The sequence below is a fragment of the Phalangium opilio genome, unplaced genomic scaffold, assembly GCF_054372755.1.
Source record: "Phalangium opilio isolate 3A_F unplaced genomic scaffold, DU_Popi_V2 ptg000041l_1, whole genome shotgun sequence".
Classification (NCBI taxonomy): domain Eukaryota; kingdom Metazoa; phylum Arthropoda; class Arachnida; order Opiliones; family Phalangiidae; genus Phalangium; species Phalangium opilio.
Window position 1 is genome coordinate 6,720,103 of NW_028324165.1, and position 18,005 is coordinate 6,738,107.

The 18,005-nt window shown below is 37.4% G+C and overlaps 2 protein-coding genes and 1 long non-coding RNA gene across 6 annotated transcripts; 2 read left to right on the forward strand and 1 right to left on the reverse strand.

The window, feature by feature from the left end:
* The first annotated feature begins 41 nt into the window (after positions 1 to 41).
* On the forward strand, positions 42 to 7,609 carry inc (BTB/POZ domain-containing protein inc). Of its 2 annotated transcripts, XM_089835449.1 has the most exons (6): positions 43 to 659; positions 740 to 848; positions 932 to 1,119; positions 2,359 to 2,499; positions 2,608 to 2,697; positions 5,346 to 7,609. In XM_089835449.1, the coding sequence occupies exons 1-5, from the start codon at positions 429 to 431 to the stop codon at positions 2,635 to 2,637; spliced, it is 699 nt and encodes a 232-aa protein (XP_089691575.1). In that variant the 5' UTR covers positions 43 to 428; the 3' UTR covers positions 2,638 to 2,697; positions 5,346 to 7,609. The 2 variants fall into 2 exon arrangements, with proteins under 2 accessions (XP_089691576.1, XP_089691575.1); XM_089835450.1 differs by lacking the exon at positions 2,608 to 2,697 and having other exon boundaries at positions 42 to 659.
* Positions 7,290 to 8,277, reverse strand: LOC149679652 (uncharacterized). The gene is made up of 2 exons (XR_016365855.1): positions 7,942 to 8,277; positions 7,290 to 7,875 (listed from the first exon to the last, which is right to left on the reverse strand). It is a non-coding gene; the product is annotated as an uncharacterized LOC149679652 (long non-coding RNA).
* Positions 8,278 to 8,351: 74 nt separating this feature from the next.
* Positions 8,352 to 15,506, forward strand: Pdk1 (Phosphoinositide-dependent kinase 1). Of its 3 annotated transcripts, none has more exons than XM_089835442.1 (9): positions 8,352 to 8,521; positions 8,868 to 9,132; positions 9,209 to 9,355; positions 10,579 to 10,723; positions 11,679 to 11,779; positions 11,841 to 12,100; positions 13,205 to 13,785; positions 15,058 to 15,112; positions 15,188 to 15,506. In XM_089835442.1, the coding sequence occupies exons 2-9, from the start codon at positions 8,934 to 8,936 to the stop codon at positions 15,287 to 15,289; spliced, it is 1,590 nt and encodes a 529-aa protein (XP_089691568.1). In that variant the 5' UTR covers positions 8,352 to 8,521; positions 8,868 to 8,933; the 3' UTR covers positions 15,290 to 15,506. The 3 variants fall into 3 exon arrangements, with proteins under 3 accessions (XP_089691568.1, XP_089691567.1, XP_089691569.1); XM_089835441.1 differs by having other exon boundaries at positions 8,352 to 8,514; XM_089835443.1 differs by having other exon boundaries at positions 8,356 to 8,514; positions 11,853 to 12,100.
* Positions 15,507 to 18,005: the final 2,499 nt, after the last annotated feature.

Below are 18,005 nucleotides of genomic sequence, written 5' to 3' on the forward strand. Positions count from 1 at the left end.
TCTTTGCCGTCAAATTTTGAGTGCAGATGGTATGACGGTTGTGATTGGTCGCTTCGGACTTAAGCCTAAATCGGGTCAAAAAGTGCTGTTTGTGCAAAAAAGACTGAAAGGTTTTATTGGAAAATTAACCCTTTTTTCGTTATCTTTATGTTAATTTTTGCATAATTATGGTTTGCAAATTTGCGCTGTTTCTTAATTTAACTATAAATGTACTCGATAGTTTGCAGGTTTTATAATTTTTCGTATTTCGCGGTGTTTAAAAAGACAAGTGACCAAGGCTTAACGTGATTTGTTTATCTTCGTTTTTTGTGTCATTGTGAATGAAAAAGTGCTTAATTTAATTTTGACATGTTCGTATAAACGTTTTTGGTGAATTAATTAATTAATTACGAAAAGAAAGAATCTATTGTCAATAATTAAGTAATAATATGGCTACGGAAAACGACTGTAACGACATGAAAGAAGCGCAATGTAATGATGCTACGGGAATGGGACTCTCTGCTAGTAAAAAAATCAGCACTGGAACGCGAAATAAGCAATGGGTTAGGCTCAATGTTGGAGGATCTTACTTCCTTACAACTAGAACGACACTCTGCAGAGATCCCAAGTCCTTTCTTTATCGACTCTGCCAAAATGATCCCGATCTCAATTCAGATAAAGTAACCCATATCTTAATTTTATCGGAAAGTAACCACCTTACGATTATTATCTTTTTAATCATTTTAATTTTAAATTAAAGGACGAATCAGGGGCCTACTTAATTGACAGAGATCCTACCTATTTTGGTCCAATATTGAATTATTTACGTCATGGAAAGCTTGTTATTAATAAGGATCTAGCTGAAGAAGGTAAACGAACCCCCGTTCGTAACGTCAACTGACTCACTGAGCTCGGGGTCGATAATATTTAATATTTAAAAATAAAAATGTAGGAGTGCTGGAGGAAGCCGAGTTTTACAATATAACGGAGCTCATTAAACTAGTCAGGGAAAGAATTCAACAGCGTAATAATAAGATGGTCCGAGATTCAAAAAAACACGTTTACAGAGTCCTTCAATGTTCGGAAGATGAATTAACGCATCTTGTTTCTACCATGTCTGACGGATGGAAGTTTGAACAAGTTAGTTGTTAAACGTTATATTATTTAAACAGGGTTCATAAAAACCTGGAAAACCGGGAAAAATCAGGGGGAAAAAAATAGTTGACAAAAACCTCAGGGAAATTTATAATTTTTAGTAAATTCAGGGAAATTTATAATTTTTAGTAAATTCAGGGAAATTTATAATTTTTAGTAAATTCAGGGAAATTTATAATTTTTAGTAAATTCAGGGAAATTTATAATTTTTAGTAAATTCAGGGAAATTTATAATTTTTAGTAAATTCAGGGAAATTTATAATTTTTAGTAAATTCAGGGAAATTTATAATTTTTAGTAAATTCAGGGAATTCAGGGAAATTTGCGTCAAACAGGGGCCGTGTAATTAAGCAAAATGTTCGTGAACATTCCCCCCACAGAATTAACATTACACTATACTTTGGAGGCTCATAACTCTGGTTCCACTAGAGATACAGGGATGTCCTCTGATTATGTTAAAGTTCAATTTGTCCCCCATCCAACCATACTAAAAACTTAGGGCTACGACAAACAGGGGCCGAGATATTAAGCAAAACGTAAACAAACATAGCCCCCTCCATAGGATTAACATTACACTATACTTTGGAGGCTCAAAACTCTGGTTCTATTAGAGATACGGGGATGTCCTTTGAGTATGTCATAGTCCAATTTATCCCCCATCCAACCATACTAAAAACATAGGGCTACGACAAGCAGTGGCCGAGTAATTAAGCAAAATGTTCACAAACATAGTCCCCTCCATAGGAATAGCATTACACTATACTTTGGAGGCTCATAACTCTGGTTATATTAGAGATACAGGGATATCCTTTGAGTACGTTATAGTCCTATTTGTCCCCCATCCAACGATACTAAAAACGTGGGGTTACGTCAAACAGGGGCCGAGTAATTAAGCAAAATGTTCGTAAACATACCCTCCATAGGATTAACATTACACTATACTTTGGAGGCTCATAACTCTGGTTCTACTAGAGATACGGGGATGTCCTTTGAGTATGTTATAGTCATATTGCCCCCCCCCCCTCCTTCGTTAACATTTGCTCCATGGAATACTTCATATACGGGAAAAACCTGGAAAATTCAGGGAAGTATATGAGGGAAAACCTGAAAATCTCAGGGAAATTGGTTTTCCAAAAGTTGTATGAACCCTGTTAAAGTCATATTATTTAATATATTTAAACCCTTATTTAGATCAGTGTTTAACTTAAATAACTTTAATATTCAGCTCATAAATATTGGTTCATCTTATAACTATGGAAACCAAGATCATTCGGAGTTTTTGTGCGTTGTTTCGAGGGAATACCAGTTAGGCGGCTCAAGTTCCAATTCTTTTGATAGAGACGTGGAACCTACAGATCGTGCTAAGGTAAATTAAGTAATTCGTAATTAACTTTTTGTATTAAAAAGTTAAAATATTTTTAATTTAACTTTAATAAAAAAATTTAATAAAAAAAAACCATCATTATCATCAAAGGTGATACAACAGAAAGCAGCTCGAATGTGAAATGAATTGAAAACCCGTTAAATTATTATTTTCTTTCTTTCTTTCTTTCTGATTAATGGGGTAAGATATTAACCTTTATTTTTTAAAGGGATACTTAAAACCGATACTTAACAGATGTGGTTAGATTATTATAATAATAATAATAATAATAATAAGATTAGACAGTCCAATTAAATGTTCCAAAAGCCCCCAAGAATTATTTTAATCCACCTTATTCCCGATGCGTCTGCCAAGGCTTAATGCGTCTGCCAAGGCTTAATGCGCCTGCCAAGGCTTAATGCGCCTGCCAAGGCTTAATGCGCCTGCCAAGGCTTAATGCGCCTGCCAAGGCTTAATGCGCCTGCCAAGGCTTAATGCGCCTGCCAAGGCTTAATGCGCCTACCAAGGCTTAATGTGCCTGTTTTTACTTACTCCCCCTAGTGTCCTAAACAATAAATTGTCTCTGTATTGGTCCCACTTTAGTTTTTCTATAGATTTGCAATTAATAAACTGGTCCCAAGTACCAAAGGAAGTGTAATATTTCCCAGACTGCCCCCTAGTGTCCTAAATTATAAACTAGTCTCTGGACTGGTCAACCTTTAGTTCTATTATAGATTTGCAATTAATAAACTGGTCCCGAGGACCAAAGGAAGTGTGATATTTCCCAGACTGCCCCCTAGCAGTCTGGGAAATAAGGATATTTTTTAAACTAGTCCTTGGGACCAGTGACCCCCCTAGTCCCCGAAATAATTAACTGGTCTCTGGACTGGTCCCAGCCTTTGTTCTCCTATAGATTTGCAATTATTAAACTGGTCCTGAGGACCAGTAAGCCCCACTTCTCGAATTTAAAACCTAGTCCAAGCAATTAATAAACTGGTCCCAAGGACCAAAGGAAGTGTGATATTTCCCAGACTGCCCCCTAGTGTCCTAAATTATAAACTGGTCTCTGAACTGGTCCCTCTTTAGTTTTTCTATAGATTTGCATTTAATAAACTGGTCCCAAGGACCAAAGGAAGTGTGATATTTCCCAGACTGCCCCTAGTGTCCTAAATTATAAACTGGTCTCTGGACTGGTCCCCCTTTAGTTCTTCTATAGATTAGCAATTAATAAACTGGTCCCGAGGACCAAAGGAAGTGTGATATTTGTTTCCCAAACTGCTTTCAAATGTGGGTAAAAGAAAAACTATGCATCTGAGCCCATAATATTATTGAAATGTTTTGACTCTGAAGCAGACGACGCATCACTTTGGCGCAGGTGTGTCAGTTCAAAAAACTCGCGTTAAGCCTTGTCATACCCATAAGGTGGATTGAGAGAATTATGGTATTTTTAAATTTAAATCAAATCATCTGACTCATTGAAATTTTCATCTTGACGAGCAATATAGTTTAATTAATCTGAGAATTTCTGTACAATGTAAAAATACTTTGGTGTGTTTAAGAACAAACACTTAAGTATCCCTTTAATGGGGAATGAAATGGCCACTTTTTAATCGATTAAGATTGATAAAATGATAAAGTGTTAACTTTTCATCATGAACCAAACATGCAAAAGTCATCTCATTTTATATAAGGTTTCACAACAAGAATCCATATAAGACCCAGGAAATTTTTAAATAGAGTTGGTTTGTAGTGCTCAGCTGTGATCTCCGTCTCTTACCCTTAACACATTATCTCTCATCTTCACCATATTGGCAAGCCTTAGAGGAAGGGCAAACTTGTAACATGGAAGAAAGGGATGTAAGGGTAGCCCAGGGATATTAGACGTTTTAAGAGGAATTCGAAGGGAGAGGAAAATTGTGATAGCTTCTTGTTATGTGCAATAGGATCTACCCGGTTTCTAGTTTTTGGTACCATTCAAGGCCAAATCAAGGATGAATTGATGGGAGGAGGATTGGAAATCTGAAAGAAATAGGCGCTCTAACTGTGGAACGACTTAGGTCCGGTGGGATGCAAAAAAATGGGGGAGGAATACTTGGAATACCACTTCAGTTTGTCCTTGAAATGGGATAAACAAGATGCCGCGCGTCTTAAGACTCCCGTTAAAATAGACCTCTGTTGCAGGCGCGTCGGAATGTACGTGGAAAGGCTCAAGCTGCTCAACACTCTTAAAACATCTAATATCCCTGGGCAGCTTAATTTTGAAACCCCCGCTACGTCACCCATGCTATTTGCTAATGAGATACTCTATATAGTGGTCCCGCTATGCATTATCCTTTCCATTTCTAATTCTTCCATGCTTAAAATCAAGGATTATTGTTATAATGAACCCTGACATAAAATATGACCTTAAGAAAACTTAAGGGCTTATAGGGGGTTTATGAGAGGTATTTCTGGGGGCTCTGCCATAACTTGTCACTGTCAGTAAGCCACACGTGACTTTTGTTAGTGGCTGACATTCAATGTGGGTGGCCTTGACAAAATCATTCTTCGAAAAGGGGGCGGTAACCTTGTAAGTCCCATATGATTTCCTGGATGAAATGTACCACTAAAGTTATAGTATTTTTATAAGAACCTCTTGCCGATCAGCAGCTTCACCTCTTGACACTTTTTGAAGAGCTTATTTCCGAAATTTTTACATAAAATACAATTTATTTTTGTTTTCTTATTGACATACATAATTTATTTTATCAATCTATGAATGGTTGCTGTTTGTCCAATTCATTCTTCCTTCGTATTTTCCACTTTTAAAATTTTGTAAATTTTTTTCTTGTCTCATTTGCCTGAAACAGTAAAACTACTGACTATCGCTAGAAAATAAAAACATTTCAAACGAAAAACAAAAAAAAAACTTAAAAACAAACCAACAAAAAATTTGTTCTTGTGCCAGAACTTTTAACAACAAAACAAACAGACTCTCAACAAAAAAAAAAAAGAAACCAAGCTTCTTAACTTAACTTTCTTCGTTCTTGATCAATCATTTGCTTTAGTTTTTTTTATATATATAAATATATATATAATTCACGTTTGTTTATTTATATTTTAAATAACAATATTCAGTGTATCTTTGTAGCGGTTCATTAATTTTAGTGATGGGCGCAAACCTATATGGTATCTGTGACTGATATGACACATTAACTGATTTATCGGTTAGAGGCTATTTTACTGATATATCGGTTAGTAATCGGTCTTTAAATCGTTATTAGTAATCGGTCTCTAAATCGTTTAATAATCGGTCTCTATATCGGTTCATAATCGGTCTCTATATCGGTTCATAATCGGTCTCTATATCGGTTCATAATCGGTCTCTATATCGGTTCATAATCGGTCTCTATATCGGTTCATAATCGGTCCGTATATCGGTTAATAATCGGTCTGTATATCGGTTAATCATCGGTCTGTATATCGGTTTATTAATCGGTCTGTGTATCGGTTTATTAATCGGTCTGTATATCGGTTCATAATCGGTCTCTATATCGGTTCATAATCGGTCTGTATCTCGGTTCATAATCGGTCGATGTATATCGGTTAATAATCGGTCGATGTATATCGGTTAATAATCGGTCTCTGTATCGGTTAATAATCGGTCTATGTATCGGTTCATAATCGATCTATGTATCGGTTCATAATCGATCTATGTATCGGTTCATAATCGATCTATGTATCGGTTCATAATCGATCTATGTATCGGTTCATAATCGATCTATGTATCGGTTTATAATCGATCTATGTATCGGTTTATAATCGATCTATGTATCGGTTTATAATCGATCTATGTATCGGTTTATAATCGATCTGTGTATCGGTTTACAATCGATCTGTGTATCGGTTCATAATCGATCTGTGTATCGGTTCATAATCGATCTGTGTATCGGTTCATAATCGATCTGTGTATCGATTCATAATCGATCTATATTACTTCATAATCGTTCTATATCTGTTGATACTAGGTCCATATTGGTTTGTTATCAGGCGATATCGGTTTCATTGGCTTAAATAATCGGTTAGCTGGCCGAGTTTAAAATATTTTTATCGGTTCTAGTAAAACTTTGGTATCGATATCAGCCATCACTAATTTATTTACCAAAATATTGTTTTTGGGGTACAAATTAATTTTTATGAATTACGATAATTTTTGCCTCGGCTCTCGACGAATTCAAAGGAAGTTTAAATAAAATACAAAACGCACTTAATACAAAAAAAACAAACAAACAAAACCTTAAAATAAAAGTGAGAAAAAAATCATGGTAAATCCGTACTATAAACAAACAAACAAATACAAGTTTTAAAACCAAAATACTATTATTATTATTATTTTTTATTTTTTTTTTTTTTCACTGAAATATTTAACTGGGAAAACTATAAAACAAGTAACAATAGTTACATATGGTAATTTTTTTACAGTTAATTAACTTTGGTTATCAAGTTATTTTCACGTTTCAATCCTTAAAGGTAATTATTAAAGAGCAAGTGTGTGATGTTTCTTTAGGAATGACCCCTCAATACGTCACCCACTAGCACCATCTATCGGAGGAAATCAGGGAAAATTTGTCACTTGCTCTTTAAAAACAACCCTTAAATCTTTAAATCTTTATTTCAAAAACCAAGTAGTTCTTGGTTACTTAGTTAGTTTCAATATTTAAGTGTTTAGTTATATTCCTGGGGTGGGGGTTAACTCAATTAACACTAATAATCAGTGGCAGTCCATAATTACGTTTAGGGGAAGGGGGGGGGGGTTGGATAAAATTTAAATGAGACCTTTTTGTGATGCAACAAAAGATATATTTAAGAAACAAAAACTAAGAATAATTCACAAAGGAAATAAAGGATACAAAAGTATATAATTTAGATAATTGTTGGCAAGCTAAAGTCGGCTTTGGAAGCTTTTTAAAAAATGTTAGAAACTAAGAAACAAAAGTAAAAAAGTTTTATGCGTTCAGAAAGCTTCATAAATGTCATTTTTTTCGTGCATAAGCCAAGTGATTGCGTCTAAAAACAAAGATTTTTAATCGGTTTTATATTTGTGTGAATAAAAATAACGTTATTTCAAAAGAAAGAGAGTTTTTATATCATAAACACGTTTAAAACCTTGGTTTGTGGGTTTATTTTTGTATAGGCCTAATTTTCTTAGATTTTAATTGCATATCAAGTTTAAAATCAATTTTAAAGTCGTTATTACGTTTAGAACTGAAATTTCCATAATTTATTCACTTTTTGTTAAGCCTAACTTTATTTTGAAATCAGACCAGGCAGAATCGAAATTTTCCAGCCATAAAGTACGTTAAAGAGCCTGAACGCAGTATTATTTTCAAGGGGTTGTTCCTAGAAATCGTTATTATGTTTAGGGCTTCTATTTCCATAATTGATTCACTTTTTGTTAAGCCTAACTTTATTTTGAAATAGCAGAATCCAAATTTTCCCGCCATAAAGTTTCTTGGATTCCTATTGGCTTTCGTGTAGCGTAGCTTGCGTGATCGAGTGGGCTATGGTGTAGCGTAGGAGGTTTATTTCCTCTATTGACCGCTAGATGTCGATAGCGTCTCCACAAATGGAACTTTTATCCAGTCAGGATTACTAACCGATTTCAACAAAGTAACCAGTTATGCGTTAAATGAAGGTAACTGCTTGATACGATAGACGAGCCTGAACGCAGTATTATTTTCAAGGGGTCGTCCCTAGAAATCGTAAAAAAAAATATTTGTATTGATTTTAAACTGCGCGGGCCTATAGGCAATCTGAGACAGCAAAATTTGCGCCAACGCCTTTAAAATTTTTCCCCGTCTGTGGAGTGGATTGACATTTCTATGAATGAAACGAGGCAGCGTAAAAATACGGCTAGGTCTAATGCATTGCCTATAGTGTCGGTTTGTCTTTGAAGTGTCGTATTTTCGCGATGAATATTGTCGTTATTTTGGCGATGTGTAAGGATTTACATCAAAAAATGGATTGAATAACAGCAGGGTGAGTTGTTAGTATATTTTAATAAAATTTTTAACAGCGTAGTTAACTTAATTTTGACGTAAGTCGTAAATTAGGCCTAAGCCTATTGTCTGTAGTGTCCTTCAGGTTGTTTACTCCTTTTTCTAAGCCCATCCCGTCTGGGATTGTCTAGACACTTCATATACTTCTATATTTAGATAAGACCATTATTATAATCGTGCAAATTCAAAGTACATTCGCACTTGAATGTTATGTATTTTTTCTTTGATTATTTAAGAATGTATTTTTTTTGAAAATGTTACATACAAAGTTTCTTCATATTTTGCTTAATCATCATGACAAAGTGTAAATTTGAAATTTCTACGTTTTGTCAGACATTTATAAATCTTCAGGATCAACGGCCACCTTTGAGAATCCAAACGGTTGCGTTTTATCTGAGAATGAGTAATAATAAAATGCCTGTTGGTTCGACTGTGGTAGCTGACAGTACTGAAGTAAACACTCAAACATCTTCGACAACGCCGCAACCATCACAGAAAAAATGTGCTAAAGATTTCATATTTGGGAAACTTATTGGAGAGGGATCCTTTTCTATGGTTTATCTAGCGAAAGATATACACACGAATAAAGAATATGCCAGTAAGAAAGGGTTCAAAGACTTTAGATTGAGAAATAAGGCAAAAAATGAGATACGTTTGATTTATCGTGTGATTAGTTAAAGTCTGTGAGAAGAGGCACATACTTCGAGAAAAGAAGCAAAAAGCTGTCATGCGGGAAAAACAAATAATGAACATCCTAAACTGCAACCCTTGTCCATTTTTCATTCAACTTTATTGCACTTTCCAAGATAATGACCGCCTTTGTAAAGAATTTTTCTTAATTTTTCTACCAGAAGTAGATTATCACTCACTTATCCATAGAGTGCTGTCAGTTGTGACGTCAGATCCAAGGTTAAACGTCACGAGTCTGCCTTTAGCAATGGGTGGCCATGACAGTTACCGTTTTTTCTTTATGGGAAAACAGCATGGGTGACGTCACACTGGTGCTTCTGACAGCAATCTATAGTTTTTAGAAGTGGAGGATTGATACCATTTTCACCACTGGAGGCCAGGGTACTTGGCGGACATAGTATAGTACCGAGTAGCCTGGTCTCCTGGTGTAAATTGTATTAACCCTCCTAGTCTAAAAATTATGTATCCAATGTTTGCTTCATTGTAGTTACAGTTTAAAGGCAATATACTCTAGAAAGACTCGGATCTTTATCATTTTGGGGTTTACAGGTTTATTAGAATGTCGACTTGAAATTTAGTAATTTGCAAGTTTAAACTGTATCTAGCTTAAACAAAATTTTATCCATAATCTATGAAATAAACTGCTTGGGATAATCTACTTCTGTTCAAGCTTATAAAGTAAAAGTTCAGGCAACATAACATTATAAACCTTAAAAGAACAGCCTTTTTCAAAATATAAAAGGAAAAATTAAAAAAAAATTTGAATTTAATTAGTTTTAGAAACACTGACTACTTTGCCGCCATTGGTTTAGTGGCGTCTGCTAGCCCGAACCTCTCATCCCCAGGCTGGGAAATAAGGATATTTTTTAAACTAGTCCTTGGGACCAGTGACCCCCTAGTCCCCGAAATAATTAACTGGTCTCCGGACTGGTCCCAGCCTTTGTTCTCCTATAGATTTGCAATTAATAAACTGGTCCCGAGGACCAGTAACCCCCACTTTTTGAATTAAAAAACTAGTCCAAGCAATTAATAAACTGGTTTTGGACCAGAGGAAGTGTGCTATTTCCCAGACTGCTCATCCCTACCTTACCCTTACCTCTCTCAGCCTGTAAGAATTCAACCAATCCTGTAGGGTTAAGATGTTCGGGTTAGCAGACGACACTAGAGCACTGGCGGCGCAGTGTTCATCGTTTTTAAGACTAATTAATTTCTAATTATCTTATTATAAAAGAGTTATTAGTATTATTTTCTTTAATATTTTCCTTTTATAATGTTATGTTACCTGAACTTTTCCTTTAACATCCGTTTAAAAAATAGTGTCAATATTTGCGTTTATTATTAAATAATCACCCAGACTTTGTAATGAACTATGCAAAATACGGAGAATTATTGCCTTACATCATTAAAGTTGGTTCGTTTGATGAACCGTGTACGAAATTCTACGCAGCCGAACTTCTTTTAGCCATAGAACATCTACATAAACTGAATATTATTCACAGGTAGTTAGAGAAACAATTAAGGATGATGGGAAATCTGAGAGAAATAGGCGCGCTAACTGTTGGAACGACTTAGGTTGGGTGGGACGCCACGAAAGGGGGAGGAATAGTCGGACGCGTTGGTAATTGGTCAAGAAGGGTTACAGACGAACCAATTACAATAGAGCTATCTCAGAAGCCTTAGTGTGACGTCACCCATGCTATTTGCCCATAGAACCAAAGCGGTACCAAACATGGCCGCCCATTGCCAAAGCTAAGCCCGTGACGTTTCACCTAGGCACTGACGTCATAACTGAGATAGCTGTAGATCATGGGTGACGTCACACTGAAGCTGCTGAGATAGCTGTAGAACATGGGTGACGTCACAATAAAGCTGCTGAGATAGCTGTAGATCATGGGTGACGTCACACTAAAGCTGCTGAGATAGCTGTAGATCATGGGTGACGTCACACTAAAGCTGCTGAGATAGCTGTAGAACATGGGTGACGCCACAATAAAGCTGCTGAGATAGCTGTAGAACATGGGTGACGTCACACTGAAGCTGCTGAGATAGCTGTAGAACATGGGTGACGCCACAATAAAGCTGCTGAGATAGCTGTAGAACATGGGTGACGTCACACTAAAGCTGCTGAGATAGCTGTAGAACATGGGTGACGTCACACTAAAGCTTCTGAGATAGCTCTGTTATAGCTACATGGTGGTCTGTTTAGTCCTTGAAGAAGAGAGGGATGGAGTGAAAGCCCCCATTCCTATAACGTAACGTTGCCTCTGTACCCCCCCCCCCTACATACCCCGTGACGTTTCACCTAGGCACTGACGTCATAACTTAGATAACTCTATTGAATCCGACTATTACTCCTCATTTTTGGCGTCCCACTCAGGCTGAGCCTCTCTCCACAGTTAGCGCGCCTGTTTATCTCAGAACCAGCGTTAATTCTCAGTTTATATTCGTTTAAAGGGACTTAAAACCTGAAAATATTCTTCTAAACGAAGCCATGCATCTACAAGTTACTGATTTTGGTTCGGCTAAAGTTTTGCCTACTGGTGATAGTGAAACGGGTTTGTTATTTAGTGTTTCTTCGGTTGTTTATACTGTTAGCGTATTAATCGTAACTTTCAGAACGTGTTACAGAAGGTACTCGAAAGAATTCTTTCGTCGGTACTGCGCAATACGTCTCTCCCGAAATGCTGACCGACAAGAGTTCCTCTAAGAGTATCGATCTGTGGGCGCTAGGATGCATTATCTATCACATGGTTTCTGGACTCCCTCCTTTCCGAGCTCCCAACGAATATCTCATCTTCCAAAAAATTATGAAACTAGAATACGAATTTCCCGATGGTTTTCTTCCCCTCGCCAAAGATCTGGTTCAGAAAATTTTGGTAAGCATTATATATATATATATGAGAACGAACTGGGTTTATACAAACCTGCGAAACTCTGAGAGATGTATGGGGAAAAAGCCTGCGAAACTCGGGGAAATGTATGGGGAATTATCCTGCGAAAGTCGGGGAAATGTATGGGGAAAAAGCCTGCGAAACTCGGGGAAAAAGCTTGCGAAACTCGGGGAAATGTATGGGGAAAAAGCCTGCGAAACTCGGGGAAAAAGCTTGCGAAACTCGGGGAAAAGCTTGCGAAACTCGGGGAAATGTATGGGGAATTATCCTGCGAAACTCGGGGAAAAAGCTTGCGAAACTCGGGGAAATGTATGGGGAATTATCCTGCGAAACTCGGGGAAATGTATGGGAATTATCCTGCGAAACTCGGGGAAATGTATGGGAATTATCCTGCGAAACTCGGGGAAATGTATGGGAATTATCCTGCGAAACTCGGGGAAATGTATGGGGAATTATCCTGCGAAACTCGGGGAAATGTATGGGGAGTTATCCCGCGAAACTCGGGGAAATGTATGGGGAATTATTCTGCGAAACTCGGGGAAATGTATGGGGAATTATCCTGCGAAACTCGGGGAAATGTATGGGGAATTATCCTGCGAAACTCGGGGAAATGTATGGGGAGTTATCCCACGAAAATCGGGGAAATGTTTGGTGAATTATCCTGCGAAACTCGGGGAAATGTATGGGGAAAAAGCCTGCGAAACTCGGGGAAATGTATGGGGAAAAAGCCTGCGAAACTCGGGAAAGGTATGGGGAATTATCCCGCGAAACTCGGGGAAATGTATGGGGAATTATCCTGCGAAATGTATGGGGAATTATCCTGCGAAATGTATGGGGAATTATCCTGCGAAATGTATGGGGAATTATCCTGCGAAATGTATGGGGAATTATCCTGCGAAATGTATGGGGAATTATCCTGCGAAATGTATGGCGAATTATCCTGCGAAATGTATGGGAAAAAGGAAAAAGCCTACAAAACTCGGGGAAATCGGTTTTCCAAAAGTTATGATCTATTTCCAAACTTTAAAAAATTGCTTCTCAAATTTATTGTTTTAATGTCTTTCTATAAATCGCACGCTAACTGTGCAGGTTTTAGACCCGAATCAACGTCTCGGAATGTCAGACTCCACGGGTTACCCCTCTATCAAGGAGCACAAATTTTTCCACGGAACAAACTGGGATAATTTACACAAAGAAACACCACCGACGATTCTACCTTATTTACCCGGAACTTCGAGCAACGAAGAACTACGCAGTCAATACCAAGTTCCCGATCATTTGGAACCGGGTTTGGATGACAAACACATGACGAGACTATTGGGATTAGCGTTACAAGACGACGAAGAGGATAAAAACGCTTCGAGCGTCGTCGTCTCGACGTCACCGGAGAATTCGACTAATTTTCAGCAATTAATTAAAGATAAAAAGGCGCGAGAGAGACGGAACTCTCCTTCGGATTTGAATAAAGAGGACTTTACCAAACGGTTGGAGCAACAAGCGCGAGAAAACGCCTATCACAAGTTTGTCAATGGCAATTTAATCCTGAAACAAGGATTGGTTGATAAAAGGAAGGGACTTTTTTCGAGACGAAGAATGTTGCTCTTAACTACCGGACCAAGATTGTACTACGTTGATCCCGTTAATCAAGTTTTGAAAGGCGAAATACCTTGGTGAGTACCTATAAGTTTGTTTTTTTTTTTTCAACTGGGTTTGTGGGAATTTGAAATCATGACTCGGAGAGACTTGCAAGATGGGGAAAACCATGCATTGGCTTAGTCATAAACGTGTCGCGTTCGTGGTTTAGTCGTAATCGTGTCGCGTTCGTATTAGTCATGATCGTGTCGCGTTTGTATTAGTCATGATCGTGTAGCGTTTGTATTAGTCATGATCGTGTAGCGTTTGTATTAGTCATGATCGTGTCGCGTTTGTATTAGTCATGATCGTGTCGCGTTTGTATTAGTCATGATCGTGTCGCGTTTGTATTAGTCATGATCGTGTCGCGTTTGTATTAGTCATGATCGTGTCGCGTTCGTATTAGTCATGATCGTGTCGCGTTCGTGGTTTAGTCATGATCGTGTAGCGTTCGTGGTTTAGTCATGATCGTGTAGCGTTCGTGGTTTAGTCATGATCGTGTAGCGTTCGTGGTTTAGTGATGATCGTGTAGCGTTCGTGGTTAAGTCATGATCGTGTAGCGTTCGTGGTTAAGTCATGATCGTGTAGCGTTCGTGGTTAAGTCATGATCGTGTAGCGTTCGTGGTTTAGTCATGATCGTGTAGCGTTCGTGGTTTAGTCATGATCGTGTAGCGTTCGTGGTTTAGTCATGATCGTGTAGCGTTCGTGGTTTAGTCATAAACATGGCGTGTTCGTGGCTTAGTCATAAACATGCCGAGTGCACGTTCCTTGGCTTAGTCATAAACATGCCGAGTGCACGTTCCTTGGCTTAGTCATAAACATGCCGAGCGAGTGCACGTTCCTTGGCTTAGTCATAAACATGCCGAGCGAGTGCACGTTCCTTGGCTTAGTCATAAACATGCCGAGCGAGTGCACGTTCCTTGGCTTAGTCATAAACATGCCGAGTGCACGTTCCTTGGCTTAGTCATAAACATGCCGAGTGCACGTTCCTTGGCTTAGTCATGAACGTGGCTTAAGCGTAAACGTGGCGTGTTCGTGGCTTAGTCATAAACATGCCGAGTGCACGTTCTACTATTTTATTATTGGTTTATGGGGAAACAACTGGGGTAAATTAAAGGGTCTGTAAAGTGGACATTGGTGGGTGGGTATAAATTATTTGAAATAGCGTAAGTTCATAAGATATGTTCCATATATTGGGGCACAATGATTCCTTTTAGCAACGTCAGTGTTAAGAAAAAAATAGAGAGAGAGACAGAGGTTGTTCTTAATTAGATCTTAATTTGTGTCTAATGTTTAATTCACTAACTTAGGTCTCCGGAACTTAGACCTGAACCAAAGAACTTTAAAACCTTCTTTGTCCATACTGTAAGTTTTATCTTCTTCTTAAATCAATTCAATGTGTCTTAAACCTTCCCTAATTACTTATATTTCGCTAATTAGCCTGATAGGACGTACTATTTAGAAGATCCAGAAGGATACGCGTTGAAATGGTGCCGAATAATTGATAAAGTTAGAAAAGCCACTTACGCTACTAAATCTTAAATTTTAGAAAAAAAAAACCAACAACAAAAAATAAAAACTTATTTTCTTCTTACCTCTTTAAATTCATAATTACGATTCCTTATCCGAATAATATAAATAAAATTAAAAGACGATTTTTTTACCCATATTTTGCTTGGGTGATTAAAAACTCCACAATCTTCGTAGCTGCTGTAAAAATTTCAAATTAAAAGAGATAAAAAACAAAAATTAGGAAAAATTTGTCTTGTCTTTTATTATATCAAGAAGTGATATCTAGTTTATTAGGGAGAAGGTATAAATTCGCCACATTTCCAGCTTTATCTCCAGTCCAAACGTATAGGGTCCGGAGTTAATCCCCGCCTCTAAATTACAACCAGCATCTCATTTGGTTCTTGAAAACTCACGTCAGCGCGGTGACGCGAATGACGAAAATTACAGTCATATTTTCCGACTGAGGAGAGGCTGCGAAATAGCCCGGCCTCCTTTTACGTCCCCCCCCCCCTTGTATTTTGAAAGGGGGACTGGGACTATGGCGCGCGAATACTTAGGCAGGCATCTTATACCTTCTCCCTAATAAACTAGATATCGCTTCTTGATTTAGTATTTGTTTATTGAGGCCAAAAATTTATTTACTAGGCATACATTTTGTTTGGTCATTAGAGAAGATTAATAGTAAGTTCTATTGTCTCATGAATGGCTAATGGATGGTATGAAATTATGGAAGTGGTTTGTTTGTTTGTTTGCAGTTTGTATCGTAAGTTCATAAGATATGTTCCATAAGTATGACACTTCCTATACATCGTAATTCTAGAGACTTACAGTTCGAGAACGGCAAGCGAGAATTGATTACACTCGGTTAATTTTGCAGTCCATCTTACTATTTAGTCTGCATTACTAAGCCTTTGACAGCGCCTCACCAGGCGTATGTCGCTTTACGAGAATCTACGATGTTTCACCTACGTCATTTCATGACAAAACTTATGGAACATACCATAACCATAAGTTTATAAGATAATTCTGGGGGTAAGTTCGTTAGAAGTGGGTTGCTTCAGTTTTTATCAAGGTTGGGACGGAGCCGAACCCCTTTAGTCATTAAGCCTACTAAAAAACGTCATGTACTAAACCCGTAACATTTTAACTTTAAGCACAGTTTTATTGAATTTAGAAAAATGTTAAAAACGTAGTTTCTTAAACAACCACAACAACATGGAAATATTTGATACTGTTGAGCCCAAAGACCATTTAGTGTTTAGTGTCTACTTAAACGGGAAACTCCGCTAAGCTTAGCTGTTATAGACCATTCCATTAATACCACTAGAGAAGCTAACACCATAGGGCCGGGGGAGTTCACCTTCTTCAGTTATTTCCCTGGCGCTAAGAAGCAGCGCGAGTCGGCTAGCCTCCTGTCCCGCGTGTAGTGAACTCGGGCTCCGTCCAGAGTTGCCAGATCAGTTTTGAAGATCTCGCCCAACCCAAGCGGAAATCAGCCCAAATTACCGCCCAAACAAAATTTTTGTTTTTGCAAAAAAGTGCCCAATTTCCGCCCAATACAGAAAGTCTTTTTAACAATAAGCCAGGTCATTAACTTACAATATAAACATATTTAATAGATGGTAATATCATAAACTTGTTTAGTTACAGTACTTTCCCTGATACACTGTCCAGAGACTACGGTATTAACTTCGTTTTTATTTAACAAAAATATCTTAGCTTAAAAATGTGTTAATTTTTTATTAGATTTTCGAGTAGAATCCCTAAATTAACTTTGTAAACCTTCCAATGCTAAAAATGCGGCGTAATTGCGCTTACTGCCGGCAGAAACCTTACCAGCCCAAAAACCCGCCTTCCGCCCAACCATTTTTTTCCCGCTACATAGATCCAAAAGAAGCCCAATTTGGGCGGTAAACCGCCCATCTGGCAACTCTGGCTCCGTCTGGCGATGCCTCTTGGTTGGTGCTAGGGGGACTTAACCTAAGAGTGCGGCCTCCCTAACTGTGTGTTGGTTTCTCTACAAGTAATTAATGGAATGCTCTATAATATAATCGATTTTTAGCTTGTCTTAAAGATCAAATTAAAAGCTTGCATATTCTTAAAAGAATTGACTATAATTCATGGTTTTATCATGTCAATAAGGAACAGTTCTTAATGGATTTTTAACAAGGGGTTTTAAGTTTTTCATAAACCTTTTAGCTACGAACAAACAGTAATTTTTATTTATTTTTAAGCAACAATAAACAAAAAGAAGTCTTTATTTTCTATGAAATATGGGTCAACTGTAGGCAAATAGACCTTTTCGACCAAAAAACGGGGGGTAGGCAACCCTCAGTCTCGGGACATACAAGAGATTTGATACATTGCCGTCTCTAAAGTTTGAACTCTCATGATGCAAAAAGATTACAGCACAGGCGCCTGTGTTATTTAGGTGCCTTTGGTGATCACTATACAAGCTTTAAAGGATTATGTTTCCATGAAAGAAGTCAGAAAATTGCTTTGACAAGATATTTAAATTTTATGGACTTTATTAATTAGCTTTTTGTAAGGTATCTTACTATATTTTGCGTTTATGTCTGTCTACGTTTCTAATTTTAAGTTACTTTTAAGGTAATTTTATGCAATTATAGTTGCCAGACTTTAATTAAAATTAATTATAAGTTGCATTTTTTATTTGAAACATTATGATAAGAAAGACCCAGTTTAGTCTGTCTGTTAGTAACACACTGACAACTATTAACTTAAC

Coding starts and splice junctions, on each gene's coding strand:
- inc (XM_089835449.1), top strand. CDS start 429: ATGGCTACGGAAAACGACTGTAACGACATGAAAGAAGCGCAATGTAAT. Junction 660..739: donor CCGATCTCAATTCAGATAAA/GTAACCCATATC, acceptor TTTAAATTAAAG/GACGAATCAGGGGCCTACTT. Junction 1,120..2,358: donor ACGGATGGAAGTTTGAACAA/GTTAGTTGTTAA, acceptor TTTAATATTCAG/CTCATAAATATTGGTTCATC.
- Pdk1 (XM_089835442.1), top strand. CDS start 8,934: ATGAGTAATAATAAAATGCCTGTTGGTTCGACTGTGGTAGCTGACAGT. Junction 10,724..11,678: donor AAACTGAATATTATTCACAG/GTAGTTAGAGAA, acceptor ATTCGTTTAAAG/GGACTTAAAACCTGAAAATA. Junction 12,101..13,204: donor ATCTGGTTCAGAAAATTTTG/GTAAGCATTATA, acceptor CTAACTGTGCAG/GTTTTAGACCCGAATCAACG.